This window comes from Paramormyrops kingsleyae, chromosome 12, assembly GCF_048594095.1.
Source record: "Paramormyrops kingsleyae isolate MSU_618 chromosome 12, PKINGS_0.4, whole genome shotgun sequence".
In the NCBI taxonomy this organism is placed as follows: domain Eukaryota; kingdom Metazoa; phylum Chordata; class Actinopteri; order Osteoglossiformes; family Mormyridae; genus Paramormyrops; species Paramormyrops kingsleyae.
The window spans coordinates 17029185-17052321 of NC_132808.1; the positions used below are offsets into that span (position 1 = coordinate 17029185).

The 23137-nt window shown below is 43.1% G+C and overlaps 1 protein-coding gene across 2 annotated transcripts in view; it reads left to right on the top strand.

Annotated features, from left to right (window-relative positions):
• The window catches only part of LOC111845333 (zeta-sarcoglycan-like), a 121272-nt gene extending 98359 nt beyond the window's left edge, over nt 1-22913 (top strand). For both annotated transcript variants that reach the window (XM_023814672.2, XM_072697579.1), the window contains 4 exons: nt 1121-1243; nt 4049-4121; nt 18267-18390; nt 21949-22913. In XM_023814672.2, the coding sequence (XP_023670440.1) occupies nt 1121-1243; nt 4049-4121; nt 18267-18390; nt 21949-22140 (512 nt within the window). In that variant the 3' untranslated portion in view covers nt 22141-22913. The remainder of the gene's footprint in view (nt 1-1120; nt 1244-4048; nt 4122-18266; nt 18391-21948) is intronic.
• The last annotated feature ends 224 nt before the right edge of the window (nt 22914-23137 follow it).

Here is a 23137-nt window from a genome sequence, read left to right on the forward strand (position 1 = left end):
ACAGTCACCAGATCTCAACCCAATAGAGCATCTTTGGGATGTGGTGGAACGGGAGCTTCGTGCCCTGGATGTGCATCTCACAAATCTCCATCAACTGCAAGATGCTATCCTATCAATATGGGCCAACATTTCTAAAGAATGCTTTCAGCACCTTGTTGAATCAATGCCACGTAGAATTAAGGCAGTTCTGAAGGCGAAAGGGGGTCAAACACCGTATTAGTATGGTGTTCCTAATAATCCTTTAGGTGAGTGTATATCCCAGACCTTGACGCTCACCATTTTTACTAGATAGTCAACATTATTCGCTTCATGTGGAGGTGGTCACAATATTTTGGCTCATGGGTGTATATCACTTAGTGGAAAATAAAAAAGTTGTGAAAATATGTGTTTCAGTTTTCATCGCCAGTGATAACCTTGCTATGTACTTAAGGAATTGCTTGCAGTGGCAGGATGGAGATAGTGCCATGCTGTGCCTTGTTCTGACATGTAATCACAGTTTCACTGGAATATCAGTGATAATGGGCTGAGTTGGATAATCAGATCAGGATGCCGTCAATGGTTTGACTCTGGAGAAGGAAATAACAGCTGAAAATAGTCCGGAGCTGAGCGAGACACAGATCAGCAGAATACGGATTAAGCGTTATTGTTTCTCACCCCTGTCCACAGTCTCGTCAAGTTTGCATCTTTTCCCGTCAAAGAAAAGGGAAAATTCTAATTGATAAAAGAAGTTTTGGGACAGTAACGGTTTTTAGGTCTTTATTTCTGTTTGTCAGCCGTTAATCTTCCGAAGTGTCACGTAAAAGGACATCAGTGTGGCTGTCAGCAGCCTTGACGTTACCCCGAGAGTGTCACTGTTTTCAGATCCTACAGTATTCTTGCACTGGTCTCATATTTGACAATATTTCGTAATACTTGTCATCATTGCAAGATTCTTCAATATTCTTCTGGGCGGTTAAGCTGACACACAGCCATTTAGGTCTAATATATTTAAGGTGTGGATGGTATGCGTGCCTGTTATTTGATTATTATCAATATTATTATCAGTCGGTCATTCCTGTATGTTTCTTACGTGATTATTATTTTTTACTGTGGTGGTTCTTCTCGTTACCTTGCGTCTTAGGCTCAGAGATGGTAGAAGCGCAGTGCCAGAAGTTCGAGGTGCGGAGCAGCGATGGTGAGCGGCTGCTGTTCTCAGCTGCGGACGAGGAGATCAGCATCGGCACCGATAAGCTGAGAGTGACAGGTAAGATGAGTCTCCGTGACGAGCCGCGAGCCGGAACTCGGCCACCGGTAGAAGCGGCATTACTGTGAATTGCATCCGGCACAATCAAAGAGTCTGTCTGACATCAGCCGTTTCGTATTCCAGCCAAGCACTACAGGCTGGAGGGATTATGACCCGCCACGCCACCTGATTAAATTCGGCTCCGCCTCTGTCATGTTTATGGCGTCCCCTACTGTCGACTCACTGTACTCCTGGTTGTGTATGAAGTGAGTCAGGATGTGGGGTTACTGAATCAGTCCTGACATGAAAATAAAGGTAAAATTCCAAGCAAAGCATCAGGCCACTCAAGCTGTCCCATCAGTCTTCATCTACCCTTCCAGTTGCAGCCCCATGCCAGCGTTTTGCCTCTAGCAAGCGGATCAATAGGCTAAAGTCCCATTGATCTTGTGCAGGTATAGGGGGTCTGAATTTCGCAATGAAAGAATCTGTGTAAAACCCACATTTCACCTCTGCCCAGGTCAAATACATGATGCACTGTTTCAGGACTTCACTCATTACAAGAGCGGGGAGATTACATGCAAGTTTTGCATATCACCAAATTTAGGTTGCATTTTGAAGATGGAGGATGCAGTGCATTTTACTTAGTGACAAAAATGAAAAAATGCTTTAAATAAAATTGAAATGCAACATCTAAATATTAATTCACTATAATTACGCCTACTTATTCGTACTTGGAATATCTAAAGAAATATCATTATTATATTGCTCCCATGTCTGTTACTTAATCTCCCTAGATGCACCGTTATCTCGGTTAGCATGATTAGCTTGTTTAGCACTGTTCACCCGGTGAGCGTGTTCAGCTCTTGTGAATTCAAAGCTGCCCACAGACGTGTCGGAGCTTCCATCCGCAGCCGCTCACAGACGACCCTAAACGTTTGCGCCTCTCCTCTCTGCGGCACACACTACAGCATGAATTTAGAGCTCGCCAGCCTCTGTCCCTCCTCGCTGGGCTCGGTGGCTGAGTGCGAAGACACTGCGGTACCCCTGCGATGCAAACTGACAGTTTAATCAGGTTTTTAGCCTCCCGGCGGAGCTGCTGTGCTTGTGGCTGCAGCAAATTAAACACGCTCCTCGTCGCCCGCTTCTTGGCCAGATTATGAAAAGTACAGGCTGTCAATGTGTCCAGGCCTGGGGAGCAGGTCGGCCTGGACATCTCATTCTCCCACATGCGGACACAGAAATGCTCCATCACTTACACTGCAACAGTATTGTGTGCAGAAACTCTGCATATGTGCAGCCATTACTACCACGCATTCCCTTCCCACAAACATGATCTCACACACTGAGGGTAGGATCATCTCGCAGTATCAATCACTTTGGTCTATGGATGCATAGCTTTTGGTAGGGTTTAGTCCTGGGGTCTCCAACTCTAGTCCTGGAGAGCTACTGTCCAGTAGGTTTTCTGTCCTACCTGGCTTCTGATGAGCCACACCTGTACTCAGGTAAATACCAGGAGTAGGTGTGGCTCATTGGAAGCCAGGTAGGATAGAAAACTTACTGGATAGTAGCTCTCCAGGACCGGAGTTGGAGACTCCTGGTTTAGTCTCCAGATACTTAGCTGTCCACCAAAAGGTATTTCCTGACTGACTTTGTTTTCTTGGCTTTCCTTGGCTGTCCAACTCACTTTGAAAAAACTGCCTTTGGTGTTAAAAAGAGCTACTTTTCATAGCTCTGTGCTATCGTTTTTCCCCGGCTGAAAACCCCGCATTAGTGATTGTTGCATGACTTGGCCTTGCCGTATTACTTTGCTGTCATCTTCGAAACTAGAGGCTGAAATAAAGCCCGGCTAGCAGCCTCGCTAGGGTTTGTTTGCGCTGCCGGAGGTTAGCGGAGATAAATTGGCCACGCACCATTTGCTGCCTCACTCCACTGTCCCTCCCATTAAGCAAACTGGCTCCGGGATCAAGTGGGAGCCGCTTGGGTCAGGAAACGTACAACCGCTCGGGACGGTATTGGGGGGGGCGGAGGGTTCGGAAGGTTCTGGAGGTGAAGTCAGAGTCGGGGTCATCCTCCGGCAGCAGTTTCATGATGTAGTGACTTGAAAGAGCTGAAGTTAGAGGGTTTTCCTTATAGAGATCATGATGCAGAGAAAACAGGTAGAGACTGAGGTAATTAACACTGTGGGAGTTTATAAATGAGGCGGCCTATGGCCCTTCTTCACTGTCAGATGGAACTAAATTAAATGTGTTAAGGTTCCGCTGTGTGCTTATCATTATTTTTGCAAGAATTACTACCTCAATATGGCAGCGCAGAGGAGGAGAAGGCACAGAGAATATTAGAAAATATTAATTATACAAACTTTAACTGCGGTGCTACTGGAAGGACACCCCCGCCGTCTTGTCTCTGGAATTACTCAAATGAGAAATACCTTCCCTGTCTCGAATGCAATATCATCAGGTATGAATGAGACATAACAACACGGTGATCAGGATTCCCTACGCTCTAGGGACTACCCAGATGCCTACACGCATAGAGTTTCATGTTCCACAAATATCCCAGTACAGTATAACATCAACAGTAATTTTAAGCTTCACTACTGTGATGCCTCAGACGGTGAAACTTTTGGTAAATAATCTTTACCATTCCGCTGTTTTTCTCAATATGCAAATAATATGGTGCAAAATGTGGAAAACTTTGTGGTTTTAGAGTATTTTTTCTAACAATCACTGTAAGATGCTTTACTTTTTCTATATAAGAATTTATCTCCAAAGTCGCTATATGAATCAAAATGTGGCTCTTTAACAAAAACGTTCTTTACCTTTCCAGGTACCGAGGGAGCGGTCTTCGAGCACTCTGTGGAAACGCCCTATGTCCGAGCAGAGCCCTTTCAGGATCTCAGGTGTGAAAAGTGCAGATCCCACTCCCTTGTGCCTCTTCCAATGCTTTTACCACCTGCGAGCCCCATTCCCTGCTGAAAATAGGACCTTGACCAGCTTTATGAGAGTTAACCAGCTTGTTATGTTTACACATGATGGTTTGATGCTTTAGCTGCTCATACCAGTTTACATGGTCATTCTAGCTGGTTCCACTGATAGGCTGGCCGCACCATCATGACCAACTGGTGACCCACCCAGCTATACCATCAAAGAGCAGCAATAGCTGGGACATGAACATCTCAGACCATCTTAGACCACTCCTAGACCAGCTAGGAGAGGTAAGCTGGCCTTCAGCTGTTTTTTTTCGACAGGGTTGTCTCTATGCAAGGTGAGCATGTGACCTGTGCTCCTTGCATCAGTCACATGGTACCGTGCAGGAGCGCTGAGGATCAGTGTGACATGATAGGTCAACAAAGTCCCATTTAATCAGTAGGCCTAGATACCCAGGTGTCCAGAGTAGAATGACACCAATAGAAAGCTATTGCCACAGTTCACTGGTCATTATTGACAAATGACACAACTCAGATGCAATTCCTGACTCAACCTGTGTGGCACTCAGGAAGAGCATAAATAATCAAAATAATAAAACAGAAATATATCTCTGTTGCTTTTCAGTTTAAAAAGCAAATCGGTTTTGTTTTAGTACTGGTAGGACCAAAATCCTTACCACTTAACCAGCTTTATTAAAATTACATTCTATCATTGTGATGTTTGTCTGCTGTTGGATTTTTTGTTTCAGCTCACCAACACAAATCATTTATATATTCTTATAAAACTAAAGTAAAAAGTGAAAACCTAGTAATCTATCTATCTATCTATCTATAGTCTATATATATCTATTCACACACACACACACACACACACACATATATTATACACACACAGAGCTTTGGAAAAAATTAAGCAAATTTTTCATTTTCACTTTCAATGTTCTATTTATGGGTATGTGCCAGTGTAAAGTCTACATTTATTGCAAACTGCAGCCTGGCTCATCCCAGCTTCTAATTGATGAAGGGCTCCTTCCTTGCTTTATGGGACTTCAGTCCTGCTTCTAGGAGCCTGATACGAACTGTCCTAGCAGTGCATTTCACACCTGCGCTTAATGTTTCCCATTCCTTTTGAAGGTCACTTGAGGTCATCCTCCAATTTATGAGGCTCTGTCGGATAAATTAACGGTAATCTCTGGCATTAGAAAGTCGCTTCTGCCCCGTACCTGGCCGATTTCTGGTCGTTCCCAGTGACTCCTGCTTCATCTTGATCTTGTGTACTGCTGCCTTAGAAACTTTGAGCCTGGAAGCAATACTGTATGTCTCACAGTTTAGCCTTCTTCCAGGAGAATCAGGATTACGCCAGTATTTTAAAATGCAGATTTTTAAAATATATCAAGTGGTCTCCTCATTTTTTCCAGAGCCGTGTTTATAGGGCAACTGAGTATGGCTCTTTTATGCAGGAGTTGCTCATGATTTTTTTTGGCCAGATGACTTCCTGTGAATGACGTAACAATGCAGATCTTTCCTTTCAATTCTTTGTCTGTCAAGGTGCATTCGGTCTAACTTATTCAACCAAAATCATAATTAAAATGATCTGCATGAGGCTTGCATCATGAATAACACGTTATATTACTCGCACGTTCAGGCCGATAGCACTTCCTTTACCCCTTTCAGATTCATTTCCTGCCCTGGCGCTTCTCATTTTCTTCAGTGCGCTCGTCGGAAACTCACTGTTAATGGGAGCTTTGCTTGTGATATTGCACCGTCCATTTTCTTCAGCGTGATGCTCGCTGTCTGTAGCTTTAGCACTACAGCCGTGCTGAGGACAACCTGCCAGTGCTGGATTTCTTGAGATTAATGCTCTTACACATGTGCTGCTTCATTTGGATGGCTCTTTGAACAGTCCACGTTCTTCTATTGGCCAAAAGCATGCATCTTCAGCTAATAGCCTTAGCCTTGCTAACTAACCAGAAGCTCTGACACTGCTGAGGCCCTAGTCAGCTCCAGCTTGTTACAGTGCCTGCACTGTCAAACTGTAATAGCATCTATTCTCAGAGCTGAAAATCAGCAGAAGCGGCCGGCCTAATGCTGGTCATAATGAGATAAATATCGATTGGCTCCCACTTGGAGCCGACATAGGCTTTGAAGAGATCCATATTCATCCAGACTTGCAGAGCGCTCGTCTGCAGTGGAGTCAATAAAATACAAATTCTGGTTAGTAAAACTTGTAAAACATTACATAAATGAAAATATGTGCCAGTTTCACTATCAAATGTGTTAAAGATGGCTAAAAAGTTTCTATTTTTTAGAGGGTACTAAATTTTGATAAAATAATAATGAAATAATAAAGTTTAGTGGAATTCCTAGGACTGTAATTAAAGGAGAATATGTCTTAATTGAAAATGCCTTCCATATTTCTTTGCACTCTTTTTTTAATGCCATTCATACTGCTGAAAATCATGAAGCGCCGGGCGTTCGCCTCGGTTAGAGAGATTGTGGCGGTGGCTCCGTTTTGGCTTCAGGGATCCGGCAACAAATGAAAATCTGCGTTTTGTTGGATCAGTGCCCCGTGTTTTAGGGGCCTCCTCTGTGCTGGAGTACAGGCCGTGCTGGGATTCCCAGCACCAGGAATTCCCCCGTAATAAAAGTGATTTATAGACGAGGAGCGCTTTTTAACCGGGCCAGGTGAACTGCATCAGAGGAATCTTATTCCAGCCCCTGCATCCCCTTACTCTGTGTGGATTGCTGTAGCTTTTAGCAGGACCATCTGCAACACGAGGCATCAGTCCAATAATACAGCTAAAGTACAGTAGATCATCTATAATCCAATTCATAGGAAAGAACAGTCCATGGGTTGCATTTGGTTTTCAAAAGCACCATATTATTCACACATCCCTCCATTTTTTGTTATGAATTTGTATTGTGTTGTCTTGTATTTTATACTCAGTAAAATGATATTAATGGAGCACTTATAATTCATTGAATGCACTTCATATCTGTTATAAATATAGTACCAGGCAGTGTGATAAAAACTTGAATGGGATTTAATGTCACATGTGCAGGTTTTTGCTGAAGGATGTGAGACTGGGTCACAGTAAAATATCAAACAGTAAAGCCGTAGAATCGTTTGCACTACAAACAGCCTGGCAAGTGACTAGCTGTGTTGTTTTGTCACTCAAAGCCACAATCTGTTAGCTATTCATCGGCCATTTAGCTAATGTCTAATGATAGCAAGACTGGAAGACACAGCTGAGTAGGTCCTGCGTTCTTCCTTTATTGTGTTTTATTATGCTACACACTTTATGTGCTTGGCTGACTTTCATAGCACATGATTATATCTCGCTCATGCAGGAATCTGTTTATTGTGTGCCTTAATTAACATGCTGAAGGGTGCAATAGTGACCAGTTTATGTTTTGAAATGACCCTTAGGTCACATTCCCAGCTCCTGCTTTACTCTTCCTTTCATTCCACTTCATCCATTTATTCGCAACATAAATTCCAGGGGAACCACAGCCCGCTCCTCATCCCCCAACTCGAAGCCATGCAATGACTGAGGAGCCCTTTACCAGTCTATGCAATGGACATGAAGGGCTCTATTATGACAATCTAACACAGGGGTGGCCAATCTTATCCGCAAAGGGCCGGTGTGTATGCGGGTTTTCGCTACAACTCCCTAATTAGATTACTAATTAGAGGACTGATTGGCTGAAGAGTCCTTATACCTGGGTTTGAACAGCTGACCTACAGGTTATCCCAAAAAGCCGCATGCACACCGGCCCTTTGCGGATAAGATTGCCTACCCCTGATCTAACGCAAAGCATAAAGCGAACTAACAGTTATGGGCGTGTCCAAATCCATCTCGCTATTTTGACGGCAGAAAATCCAGACATTGCGCCAGCGCAAGGCAGAATTACGGTTTCCCAAACTCTCTTAATTATTCAGGTCGGTGTTTGGGGCACGATAAGCAATAAGACAGTCGGAATAGCGTGTCACGGTGCATAATCTACTGCAGATTGCTATTACAACGGCTTATCGGGTAACTTGTCGGATGACTGAGGGGCGCCGTGGCACTGCAGAGGGACGCAAAACACAACAAATCCCAGGTGAGATTGTTGAGTGTGCCAAAATAATAATTATTATTTTCTTTTTAGTTGAGTGTGCCAAAATGTGTAGCGGAACCGAGGTTTAATTTGCGTGTTTAAAGGGGGCGCTTTGGTTTTTTTTTCTTTCAGGCAGCAAAACAAACATGTAGTAAAACTTTGACAGATTTTTTGTAAAACCGATGGCAGTTCTGATAAAAAACAAAATCTGGCCCATTTTGATTCTATTGTCTGTTATATATCTATATATATATATATGTATGCATTTGCGCTGTTACAACATTAAATTACCATGCATTTTAACCGTTATACTGCGAAAGAAGTACAAATTAATCACATAAATGTTAAAATACACAGTAATTTCTTGTCATAGCACCACAAATGCACATAATATAAATACAGATCTGCGCTACTACGACAATTGCCGCGGGTACTGCTCCGTACGGCGGATGCGTACTTGCGTACCAGTCGTGCACCCATGCTGGGGAGGGGGATGAAAGATCAGCTGCTTCCAAAGAGGGGGCACAACAGAACTTTGAGTACCGCTGACCTAAGCCTTTTGGGGTGAAGCAGGCGTGGGATGAGGTAACGGCAAGTGTGTCCTCGTCTGCTGGCACCACATCATCCGCACGGCGCCGAAAGCGGTACGATGATGTCAGAAGACGGAGAAAACAGAAGCTCGCTGCTGAACGAGATCAGCGGCTGCGAATGGGCACTTAATTATTGTCTAGTGTGTTTTTTATTTTTATTTTAGCGTGCAATTCGCAAAATATAAATGAAAGTGCAATCTTTGCTCAAACAAAACACAACCTACAGTTTTAAGGTGTTTTAAAATTTGCAAATAAAAGGCATTAGGGCTGTTATTTTTCTCACAGCTTACATTCCTTACCCGGCTCGAGACAATTCGCTCTTCTGCCAGCTGATCCCTCCTTGTCCATGCTGCCACCGGCATGCACTCCATACAGTTCAGTATCACGCCTTCTAAAGTCCTGTAATGTGTCCTCATTTATGTCCAACAGACATCCATCACGCATGGTAATATTATGCAACATACTACATGTCAGAGAGGAATGCTGCGACCTTCTGAGAGCTGCATTGCAGTCTTCCACCTGATTTATCTAAACATCTGAAACACATTTTCTGCAATCCATTCTGATAATGAACTCGAAAGGATTTTTTAAAATAGCAACGCACCGACAAATCGCCCAGCCTCACCTCATTTAAAAAAACACCACTCCTACCGGCGGAAAGGCAGCGCAAAACCATTTGCTATTCCAGCGACGTGCACGTATGCCACGAAAATGAGCAGTGCGCTGGTACGAAATTAGCAAAACCACTTTGCGTCGCACTTTGCACAGGTGGAAAATAGGCTTAGGGTTACTATATTTGGTGAGACGAAAAATAGGACGTGTCTGGGCTTCAGAATAAGTTTTCACGGTCATCTGCCAATCAGGTAGTGCATCTCTTGTGAATATTAAGGAGTTTTTGTGTTCTATGTTCAATTGGGTAGTGCTTCTCATGAATATTAATGAGCTTCCCCTAACCACCCTGTAAACGAAAATTCACGCCCGGGTAAACCCAGACCAGAGCATGTGAGCGGAGCGAGGAGCGGAGCGTGAGCGAGGAGCGGAATTTGGCCAGAGCGCGGAGCGGGTTTTCTAATTAAGGCTGGAGCGGTCGCTTTGTCTCGCTCCAATTTCGCTCCGATACCGCTCACACTACAATTCTGAGGCGTGCCCAATTCTACCCAGAATTCATCTGTACAATTATCAAGACTGTTACACAAATTGGCCGAGATGGAATTCGCAAAGTATTTCACAAAGGAAACTGATAAATCATACAAGTGTACTATTTTTATCAAACGTATAGATGACAAGAATGTACAGCAAGAACAACACTGTGGTGAAACTGTTTCAGTGAGTAAAGGTTCACTTTGGAATCACTTTTCTCAGAAACATGAGTGTGCTACGCGAACAAGCGGAAGCCAGAGCAAAACGCGTGCAAGTTTTATATGGTTGTAGCATATCAAGTCTATAAAGTAAATTAAAGTATAAAAGCCTATAAAGTAAATATTGGTAATCAAATAAATTCGTTTTGTCATTCAAAGTAGGTCTAATAAGATTTTTTTTTAATTTCACGTAACGTAAAATTTTATTTTAGAGACGTGCTGCATCAACAGAAAAAAATTGAGGAATTTAAAAACGTGTCTGTATATTCTTTAGGCTATTAAACCCACTGATTCCTTTATTTTTAAGCCTATTTTTGTGTGGAATGCCATTTCCAAACCTGTCCGTTGTTGCCGATAGGTTGCTTAAAAATAAATATTTTCTGTTCTGACTGGCAATGTTGCCGTTGCTCATATTTCTTTATGACATAAGGCTTCGGTTTAAGGTGACATTTGTTAGGCATGCAGATTATTTGTTCCTCTTTTAAATTGGAGCGAGCGTGGAGCGATTTGACTGGAGCGGGAGGACATTTTAGTGGAGCGAGGAGCGGTGTTGAGCGGAGCGGCTTAGTGCGAATTAGAGCGGGCGGAGCCAACAGCCTCGTGAGCGAGGAGCGGAAATTCTCACCGCTCCGCTCCGCTCACATGCTCTGACCCAGACGTATGGTAACCCTATGTAAGTTTCCATCCAACGCAGAAGCCTATCTACTCAGCTAATTATGTAAATAGAACCAGAACAGACAGCATTGTGTCCCTCAGTTCTTCTGTGCTTTGATGTCTGTTCACCAACAAGGGACATATGACTCTAGAACAGTGGTTCTCAATCCTGTTCCTGGCGCCCCACCTGCCAGAATGTTTTCATTTCAACCCTACCTTAATAAGGCTTATATGGTCCTTAATAGGCTAAAGCCAGTTTCAGACCGAACACGGCGAGCACTACACTGTGCTCCGTGCCGCATGCCGCTCACAGAGCTTGTGCGAGCTCTGTGGTCAAAGATGAACTTTGTCGAACTTTGACCGTTGCGCGCTGTGACGCATTGTCACGCGATCAGTAGAAACAAGGCACCAAACCTGGCACAGAAAACAAAATGGAGGAAAAACTTATATTGTCCATGTCTGAGTCCCCGGAGCTACATCACACAAGCGTAGAATCTTTTTGAATACGAAATATGCATCGTCACTACTGACCGCGACCCAAAATGACAGGACAGAGTTTTGAAAACCATGCCTACTCTTTGCGCAGAAGCCTCGCAGCGAGCACATATGGAAGGCCATTTGGGACATAACGTCTACTTTGACGTCCGTGTTAACACAACATATTTTGACGTGTTAACACGCAAACAAATAACGTCTTAACACGTACATTATTTACGTGTTAAGACGTTCGGAGGCGTTAACACGTTTTAAAACTACGCGTTAACACGGCCAACTTGATCGTCTTAAGACGTTTGTACCTTTAATGCATCTATGCTATTGGTTGGCATAAACATACACACCCCTTTTGACGTAGGGGCTATACGTATGCAGTAGGTGCCCTGTACCTTGTAGTCACGTGGTCTCTACGTTGTAGTTACGTGGACTCTAGGTTCAACCATGTGAGTCCTATGTTGTGATTACTTATAGGCAACGTATGTATTACGTGTCAAACGTGACTGTGATGTTGTAATCGGCACAGTCCATTTGTTGGAGGGGTGAATCGTGGACTTATTTAAACTGACAGAACAGAGGATACGTGGCGGAGAAGAGTGGCTTCTAGATGTTAAGATGGCATCTAGAACATTTTTGGACAACTGTGCTCGTACATTTACAGAATGTACGCGAGTTTTATCGTCGGATGACCAACAACTGGATTCTGTACAGCCAGCCATAACCAAGTAAGCCATTGAATCGTAACATGCTCAATAGGGTGGGGTGAAAAAAATCTAAATTTCCAATAGCAATTCCCAATACTGCGGAAAAGTTGTCACTGTACCTCGTTATGAAACGTGCAAAATATCTTTGAAATAGGTTAATATTTTCAGGTTCCGCAACGCGATCGAAGTTTTCACCTGTCACGTCAATGGGCAATATACACTATCCATTATCTATACTCATCGGTGTTTTGTTTGTGCACTTTCACAACATGATAATCACTACAAAATACCAAAGTTCAGGTAACGCATATTTTTACAGCCATACACATACATTACATCGCTCTGTGGCTCTATTGTCACTGACCGATTGTTAGGTTCTTGTATTAAATTGGAACAATTTTACATTGCGTTATGATATAGATGATACATACTGTAGCGTGGATCTGCGCCTTGGTATGACAGGTTGCACTGTTTATTTTTTCCACGTATTTTAAACAAATCAAATTTTTTTAAAAAGAACTGTAATAGTGATACATTAGTTTTGCTGCAGGATCCGCTATTTAAACGCGTGCGATTGCGCACTTGAAAAACATGGAACGGAATGGGCAGTAACAGTCAATCAGCTACCTGACATCAGGCTTCCCCTCAAAAACCGATAAAGTGGTAGCACCCAATTTTTAAACGTCTTAAGACGTTCAAATTGGCCGTGTTAATGCCTCCAAACGTCTTGACACGTAAATAATGTACGTGTTAAGACGTTATTTGTTCGCATGTTAACACGTCAAAATATGACGTGTTAACACGGACGTCAAAGTAGACGTTATATCCCAAATGGCCTTCCATAAACACAGAGCATGCCGCGTTCAGTATGTAACCAGCTTTAGCCTATTAAGGACCATATAAGCCTGATTAAGGTAGGGTTGGAATGAAAACATTCTGGCAGGTGGGTCGCCAGGAACAGGATTGAGAACCACTGCTCTAAAACATTATAGGCCATTGTCACCATTTGTTTGTGTCCCGCTCCCATTTACATCCGATTAAGTCTTAGCGATGTGCAATCTGTAGGCCAGTCGTATTAATCTTAATCAAACAGAGGGCTAATTTGCCCAATGGGTAGCAGAGGCACGAACCGGCTTTTTATTTTCTGTTTTTTTTGTTCATTATTTGTTTGTTCTTTTTTTCTGAAGGTCCAGGGAGCATGGGTAGGTGGTTCTTATCCCAGAAACATGTTTGCAGTGTGAAAGCCTGTGGGTCTTGCTCTCCTTCCTTATACAAACACAAGCAGTTGGTGCAGCCAGACGGCAATAATGCCATTTGCAAACAAGGGGGCACACCTTCTGTTTGTTACACATTAAAAACATCTGTTAGACTTTCCCGCATAAACACCAGGCAACGGGCAGCGTAGCAGCACCATGGAATCACAGCAGATTGGTGCATCGCTGTTATTCCGTTTGATAAGGCTGAGTTGAATCTTGTCGAATCGCAGCGTCGCCATATGATTTCGATTAATTAAACTCGTGGTGCCAAGTGTCTCTCATCAGTTCCTGGTGATTTTGGCACGAGTCAGGCCTTCAGGGATCACAGTGCTTATTAGTGCAAAGCTGAATCAGCATCGCTTCAGAGGAGAAACGATGGAAAGTACTAAGCAGGACCATGTTAGTACTGAAGTGGATCATATTTGCTAAGCAAACACATATAATGCTGAGGTAAATTCTTCTTTAGAGTGCATGGCACTTATCATTCAAACAATCCCCATGGCGGAGGCTTATGATAATTCAGTGTGTGTGTGGGGGGGGGGGGGGCATTGTAGGTATTACATCATGAGGACCAAATATTCCCACAATGTGATATTTTTTTATTTTTTCGGTCCCCAAATGGGGAAAATCAATTTTATAAAACTCTGTGACTGCAATCAAAAAACTAAAAATGCCAAAAGTCTTGTCTTTTGTTCAGTTACTTAAGGTTTAAGGTTATGGCTGGGTAGGGGTTAAGCTCGCCATTGCTGGTACTGTATTAGTGTTTTGCCAATAGGAATGAATGGTGAGTCCACAAAGGGATGTGAATACAAACGTGTGTGTGCATGCAGTTTATGTGTTCTGCACCTACTCATGTGGTATCCTTGCCAGTATGCAAGTTTCCTCCCCACAGTCCAAATGCAAGTTGTTACACAAACTGGGGTCTGAATTATGTTAGTGTGCCCTTCTATGGCATCCTGTCCAGGGTGTCCCCTGCCTTGTGCTCTGTGTATCCTCGGATATGCTCCAGGTTTCCTGAAACTGGATGGATAGAACAAGCCTGGTTTCTAGCGACGTTGATATTAATAATAATGCTCTATGTGCCATTTGTACAAGCGCAGGTACATAGAAATGTTTTCGTTTTCATATATCCCATCATGCACTCCTCTGAGCCGACACAGGTGGATGCTAAGCTTGGGGTGAGACCCCAGGGTCAGCCATTTTCCCAGCACCCTTGGAGCAGTTCTTGGGGTTAAAAGCCTTGCTGAAGGGCCCAGTGGTGATTTGATTACTCTGCCGGACACACAATTTCAACCAGTAGACTTTCTGACAAAGACTTGTAACCTTGAGAGCCACTTACCGACCGAAAAACCTTAGCAATTTTAAACGTGTTCTTTTTTATGATAACCTTTGGTGGCTTGCTGTTTCCTAGAAAACCACAGAGGCCTGGTCTAGTCAGAGCATGCAATGATAATAATTATAAACACAATAATAGCATCTTGGATATTCTGCTGCAGTACAAGAACTTCCAGTCTTCTAGCCTTAGTCGATGCTTAAGACCTCATGCCATCTCCTGCTCTCTAAATCTCAATATCTGTTGTCTGCAATGTGCTGGTATATTTTTCTCCAGTGAGTCCAATACTGCTGGGGTGGCAGTTTGTGAAAACAGTTAACATGTTGGACATGTCAGTCAGGGAATTAAAAAACATTCCTTGCTTCCCCCACAGAAGAGGTCTAAATCTAATTGACTGAAGAGAGCTGAGATTCAAGCGATTGATTTCTTGTACAACAGCTCTAATTTAGAGAGTACAGGGACATGGCGTTCTGTTAGCTAGTGACCTTGACACAATCTTTCTAGGGACTCTTTTAGTTGTCAAAAAGAACTCCTGGGAAGAACTATTTTCATTGAATTTCCTGGAAAACACCCTGAAAACACTAAAGAGGAGGGTATTTTACTGTGAAATATTTATATGTTTGTTGTAGAGCTCTTCTGGGTCTGCTGCTCAATACTACAAATGAGTCACGTTCATTTTTGTTTGAAAACCACTGGTTAACCATCTGGGTTCTAATTTGGCTCAGGACTGCTCGTCCTGCGGCCGCCCTTCGCTGTAAAACCCTGTGACCATCGCATAGGAAGGAGAATGAGTCTAAAACAGATGTGGGGCTGAGTGATGAACGTGCCTTGAACGTTTAAAATGGCCGCATTCACAGAAATGGTTGCAGAGGCCAACTATATATCTTTGACTTCCTCTAGGTAATAAACCCAGTTTCCCCTCAAGTCATGTTTAATTTTAGATGTTGTGGTCTTTTGGCAGAATCCTGGAACCTTGGGACACGCCGTTCCTCTGAAATGTTTCTTTATGTTTAAATGTGAATGAAGCAGTTATCATTTACTTAATTCATTTGCTGTTACGAGCTGTTCCGAAATAGTCATGCTTATTCCCCCCCTCATGGTTGGGTATAGCGCTCATATACAAAATGTATTCTTTTACAGTTTATATGAATACTTATCATAAGACCTTCCTTCTTCAGAAATGGCAACAAAACCTAAGAAAGTTTACAGTGCTGTATTCAGTAATGTAATGTTGCATTGAATATATAGCTGACTGGTGATTCAGCATGTTTCCTTTAATGTATTTTTGTTATGCATGCTAAATTGCAACACCTATACATCAGAGTTAATGCTAATGACCTTCACAACATCTTCAAAGCCCCTCCCCCCAACGGCTTTTGTTTCGCAGTGTGTTTTTTTTCCACTTATCAAATTACTGAGCTGCCAATTCAGCATATTCACAGTTGTGTCTAAAGATGTTTGGAGCCACATCAAGCAATTATCCCTCCAATTTCGCTGCTATAGAGGCAGGCAGTGTATTGTTAGCTGAGTCAATACAGTTGAGACAAAAACACTGATGGCAGGCATTTAAGGTGGTCTGGTGTACTCACTGCTAATAATCAGTCCTAATCAGTGCTCAACATTATTAAATAGTGATAATTGGTGTGCTACAATTCTCGCTACTTAGTAGGGCTGTCTCCGGCTCAGAATTTTGTCAGTCGAATCAAATTTGGCTGTTCAATATGGATATTCAGGTGTTTTTCTGTATAGACTGCCAATTAGAGCATCCATCGGCATGAGTTTTTGTAATGATTTCCACACCACTGCGACTCTGAGTTTGGTTACACAATAGCACAAAGCAACACACAACCAACAGTTAATTACTTTGAAATTACATTTGCTATTTTGACATGTTAATTTTCTTCCATTTTAGGTGTGTCTCATTCTGTACATGTTATGTACAGTACATTATATGCATCTTTGGCAGTGAAACACACTCCTTCATTTAAATTGAACCAGAGTGATATCTTACCTGATTCTATAGCTGTGAATAGCCTGCCTGCCTGGTGTTGAATTCACAGGGTGAATAAGAGGTAGATGAGATATAATAACAGATTTCTGTTCGCAGCGACCCGTTATCTCCTCTTATCTCCTAAATTAAGGATTAATTCTTTGAGGCTATTTGGTTTTCACAGTGCGCTTCAGCACTAAACCTATCATCAGCGTGTTAAGACGTAATGCCTCTGTTATTCTATATGCTTTCAATAAATCTTTCTTTATTATTTTAGTCTTTTTTTAACTCGCCCCCAAAGATCTAGCTGAATTGAAGTTGAGTGTGCCTGCTCACCTGTGGGTAGACTATAGTAATCACAGCCTTGCCTATTACACACATTCCAGAGAGCTTATAGCACAAAGCCGACTGCACGCAACATTTCTGTAAGTTATTTATAGCTCTGTCGGAACGCTGCAATGTCACTGACCCGACCCGTGATATTTTCCAGTAAGCTGACCCGCATCATAGGTCGACCCATGCAACACTACCGCCCGGATAATTGCTAATGTGTTTTTTTTTTTTTTTGAAGCAAGTGCCCTACTATAATATGAAAATATATTATGATTCCCCTTAGTTATAATTCCTCTTTGAAATGCCATCCCTTCTGTTAACTTATATCTGTTTAATCGTGTTGCACACTTACTGCTTGACTTTAAAGATCACTGTCGACTCATGGGTCTCTGACTGAATACAGTGGTCCAGTGGAATACAAGCTTAATTTGTTCCTGAAGGCTGGTGAAGTTGCGATTGGGTCGCATTTCCCCATAAGAAATAATGTAAATGAATTTAATCCGTTCCAGACCCCAAATGATTGCTTGTTTAAGCTTATCGACCTACCTAACTAATGATAAAAAGCATTAGCAATCAATATAAAACTAATACATACATGAAAAATCACACATACAAAAGCAATAAACATGAAATAAATCACAATCCCACACTCCGAAGCAAGAGCAGACACATCTGCACCACCTTCAAGTCTGGCTATAATTTCATTTTTAAGTTCAACAGTTACTCTCACTGCTTTCCTCTTTGGTTTGCTGCTATCACTGCTCACTTTCTTAGGGGCCATGATTACTGTATCACTAAATGCACTGTAGATAAAGCACAAAAATCCACACCGAACACAACTTTCGCACGTCAAGCTTGGTCAATAGGCATAAGCATCCCAGTGGGGCCGTTTGCCTTTGTAGATGCATTTCGATCCGATCAGTTTAACAGGTCCGTTTTATTTTGTTTTGTTCCAAGTTTTCAGTCGTATCGAGGCTAGATTTTTCTCGACCAAACTGTTCAAGGTCCGAATTTGTAGAGCTGAACGCGTCTCGACCCATACAAGCTTTACCAGGAATGGTCAAACTCCAAGATTTCAGTCGAGGTACAAGTCGAGAAAAATTCAACAGACCTGTTTGATTTCCAAGTTGGTCGAATTAAGAGGTGTGTGAGGTCTGTATTCAGATCATCGACTTTCAGGGGGCAGATGTACTACTTAGTACAGAGTGCTTAACACTGCCTGCCAGTGGTAACCAGCACGTTTGAGAACTCCTCAGACCTACTGTATCTAGTCTCATCACCAATGTTGAGTATGTTCATTTTTCCAGGCTGGAGTCTCCAACACGGACGCTCACCATGGAGGCACCCAGAGGGGTGGAGATCAGAGCTGAAGCCGGTGGCCTCAAGGCAAGCTGTAGGAAAGACCTACAGTTGGAATCAACAGATGGAGAGGTGAGACTCGGCTGAGAGTAAGGCTTTCAGAGCCAGGGTTAGCCATCATACTGCACTCAACCCTAAGGCTGACATTTTTGCTCACGACACTTCAGGATTGTTTGTTAAGATGTTGTATTTCTTGTGTTTCGTGGCTTGGGTCTTTAGTCCCAAGAAGCGAACGAGGAGTCCGGCATTTTGTGTTGTCTTTTTTATTTCAAAGTAAAAATGCTTTTTGCTCTTTCTGAAACAAGGGCCTCTTGTCTACAGCACTGGCCAGAATTTTTCCATGTATTTACGGCATAGAGATATCGAAGTGGGCATGAGATTTACTGTATACAGCTTAAGTTAATCAGGAAATGAACTGTAAAGAATACAGGTAATTTCTACTGGGTGGGTATTAAAACTGTACTGTTTAGTACCTGGTGTAATCAGTGGCTAAATGTAACTTAGATGGTTGATTTGTAACTTATCCTGGGTAACAGATGTGAAATTATGTGAAATGATGGATTAAAATGTGGTTGTGAAGCTTTGCTTTTAATTCTAAATCCACCATGGGTTTTTAAACTGTTCTCACACTTTTGTTTTCTCGTATGATCCTCCTCCTACTATTTATATTATCAAAAGGCCTTATACAGCCCTGTTATTACTCATACAGCCAATACAGGTCTCTGTACAGCCCTGTTATTACTCATACAGCCAATACAGGTATCTGTACAGCCCTGTTACTGCTCATACAGCCGACAAAGGTCTCTGCACAGCCCTGTTACTGCTCATACAGCCAATACAGGTCTCTGCACAGCCCTGTTACCGCTCATACAGCCAACACAGGTCTCTGCACAGCCCTGTTACTGCTCATACAGCCAACACAGGTCTCTGTACAGCCTGCTACTGCTCATACAGCCAACACAGGTCTCTGCGCAGCCCTGTTACTGTTCATATAGCCAACACAGGTCTCTGCACAGCCCTGTTACTGCTCATACAGCCAACACAGGTCTCTGCACAGCCCTGTTACTGCTCATACAGCCAACACAGGTCTCTGCACAGCCCTGCTACTGCTTATACAGCCAACACAGGTCTCTGCACAGCCCTACTACTGCTCATACAGCCAACACAGGTCTCTGCAGAGCCCTGTTACTGCTCATACAGCCAACACAGGTCTCTGCACAGCCCTGTTACTGTTCATACAGCCAACACAGGTCTCTGCACAGCCCTGCTACTGCTTATACAGCCAACACAGGTCTCTGCACAGCCCTGCTACTGCTCATGCAGCCAACACAGGTCTCTGCACAGCCCTGTTACTGCTCATACAGCCAACACAGGTCTCTGCACAGCCCTGTTACTGTTCATACAGCCAACACAGGTCTCTGCACAGCCCTGCTACTGCTCATACAGCCATTTCAGCTCTGCATGTACCCCTCCTTCTTATCATGCAGCCAGCAGAGGTCCCCAGATACTCTCCCAGTACAGGTGGTGCACATCTTTGCATGTTCCTCATCCTAGAGCCAACACGGCTCCCTGTGTGTCCCCCACCACCCCACCCCATGCAGAGATTACTGGTCGCGAATGTAAAGCACAGAAAAAAGCAGCAGCATATCTGACAGACACTGAATGATATTCTCTGACAGATATCACTGTCACACTCGGTTGGGGCATCACTGGGGAGGCATGCCAGACTCTCATTAAATGGAGCCTCATACTCCACCCTAATGTCAGCAGGGAACACCCCAAGTTAAGACAATAATAACATTAATAATCATTTTAAAAATAGCGTTGTGTTGGGTTGGCACCCCATCCTGGGTTATTCCCTTCCTTGTGCCTGTAGCCTCAGTGATAGGCTCCAGCCCCTGAATAGGAAAAGTGGGTACAGAGAATGAATGAATGAATGAATGAATTGATGAATGAGTGAGTGAATTTTAACCATAATGCCTTTCTGCGTGCTCACTGCAAAAACAGACTGCAAGTCTGAAGCTACTGCCATTCATCCATGTGACTGGCAAAAATACTTCTGAATTCCATGTAGATTGTGTATTACCCTTAACAGCTTGAAATTCCAGCACATCAAGACATTTTACTGTGAAATATATTTGTTCAATGATTGAAGGTGAGACTTCCTTTTAACTCAGCACAACAGTAACTGTTAATTGTGATGGCTGAGGAACTGTGCCAAGATTGTCACCGTGGATACCATTGTGACCTTTGTAGCCACGGAGAAGCTGTTGTGACCATGGCTGAATGCTGTGATGCTGTGATTATATTGACACTGTGGCCATGGGGACCGGATCCCCTCTAGTAGTCCATAAATTACTTGGACATTTAACGTTTATCACCTTATTGTTTCATGTCTGGGCAAGAGGGAACAGCTATCGGCACTTGAATATCCACATAAGCCGTTACGCTGTAGGTAGGCTGCAGGTTGAGGTGTTAAATCAGTAAGTACAAACTGATCCATTTCTCTTTAAAGAGATGTATTACAAGATGAGTCAGCTGGAGTTTGCTGGTCCCCATTAAGTCTCACTTAGTGAGAAGTGAATCAACAGTCACACATTATAATGTACCCACCTGTGTAGGCATCAGTCATGTAATGAATCATTTTGTAGGTGCATGTTATATATTTGTTTAGTAGATTGTATTTGAATTCCCTTGTGAGAGTTCAGAGAAGCATTAAACAGGAAAGGATTGAGAAAACAACTTATTTTTATTATATTTAATGGCGTCATACAGTGACTTGTAGGTGAGCTACTGACAGGCTTTGTAAAAAATTTTATTTCGCCTCCAGATGAGTAAGATTCTTGCTTGTGTTTATTTCTGTGACGAGACACCTGGCTGAGCAGCCATTCTGCCATCTGACGGGCTTTCTGCTACACGTTGATACACAAAAGGCAGCCTCCCTCCCGTTCCAGAACCTTGTCTGCTTTGTTTTCCTTGTTTCCATCCCCGAAGTGAAATGTGATAGAGGGATTCCTCATTAATGAGATTAATGCCCAACATGCGAGCCAGCAGGAAATGGCGTTCACAAATTCCAGCTTATCTTGTGTGTCCACACTAATTCAGGAGCTCCTTTTTCCTTCTGAGTGATATTTCTAATAAAGCTCTAGATGGATGAGCCACATGATACCCCAAAGTGACGAGTAACAGTAACACTAAAGAGACCCCCAAAAGTAGTTTGTAAGTTTTACTTAGGGGGTAGCTACAGCTGTAAAAGAGATTCAACACCATAAGTACCTTCTGACCCATTACCAGTGTCACTGCCAGTATCCTATATCCACAGTATCTGCAGCAACTTCTACAGAAGACCCATGACGGCTAAAACCCATGGTGGCTATCTGCAGAAGACTTTTCACATTTTTGGCACGGAACCATTAATCTAAATGAAGATGACACAAATTAAATTCTCTCACATAAAGCCACGCACTGATACCTGCTAATTCATTTTGTTTTGCCCATCTCTCTATGCCAAGAATGTAAACAGATGGGCCTTTTGTTCAAGAATGCGGGGTAATGATGAACGCTAACTCTGCACTCACGCTAATCCTCAGCGGGGCGACTCCTCTGGGTTTTTTTTTTTTCCCGATACAGATATTCCTGAACGCAGAGACCATCCGGCTGGGCGGCCTGCCCCTGGGTACGACGGCGGCGTCACGGGGGGCCCCGGTTCCCAAGCAGACTGTGTACGAGCTGTGCGCGTGTCCCAGCGGCAGGCTCTACCTGTCCCCCGCGGCTCTGGAGTCCACTTGCCAGACCACCAGCAACGTCTGCTTGTGGAGCTGAGAGCGGCCCACCACCCCCACACCAGAGAAGCCTTGGGTGCCACACGGCCCCGCCCACCCCGGCGCTAGCCTCGGCCGAAGGACACTGAGAAGCAGCCTCCTCTTCCGGATGGTGCGGGAGCCCACTCCACGCCATTTCTCCATCCTCCTTTTAATACGAGCCAGACGGGGCGGAAGACGAGCACGAGATGAGCCTGGGATCAAGTAGGTTTTCTTAGTGACCCACACAAAAGCACAGGTGCCTTTGCTACTGTCAGTAAAGCACATTATACCCGAAATCCTCCCCATCTTCAGCGTGCCGTCTGCAGCTCGAGGAATCTGTCCTCCTCTCGAACAAAATCGAAAGACTTCCTATTCAGTATGCAGTTCTCTACTGTTTTAGTAAAAGCACAATTCATAACATGTATGAAAATTCCAAATAAATAATAATAATGAAATAATACAGGTTTTTAAATACTGTATCTGAGAATGCTCAGTAGTACTTTATTTAGGTACAACAGTCATGTATATTTTTATTGGTTTGGTCTGAAGTTTCATAATATTAAAAGAAAAATAATAAATCTTTTTTTATGCGTCATGCCATGTAATATAAATGTTGTCTGTGACTGAACTGCTAAATCAGTCTGAGAGTGTATGTGCAGCATCATTGTCTTATCCTACGTCTTTCAGTCACTGACGACCTTTTTGTCTGTGCGATTTTGAAATTTAAAGCCCTACTGCTTTACGTGATTTTACATCTTTTACATTGTGTATGAAAAAAACCAAAGAATGAGGTGCATTTTTTTTTTTTTTTTTTTACTAGAGGTACTCGTCTATTTGGTCTAAGAGGACGCTTGCGTCCATCACGGCAGCATTATTTTGATGTTACAAAACCGCTCCCCTGTTTTTTGCTTCACTGTCTTTCTTTCCCACATCGGTGTCAGTTTGAGGCACATGTGTTACAAAGAAGCGGACCATTTAAAATCCTGGTTGGGAGTTAAATGCTGTGATGGTGTGAC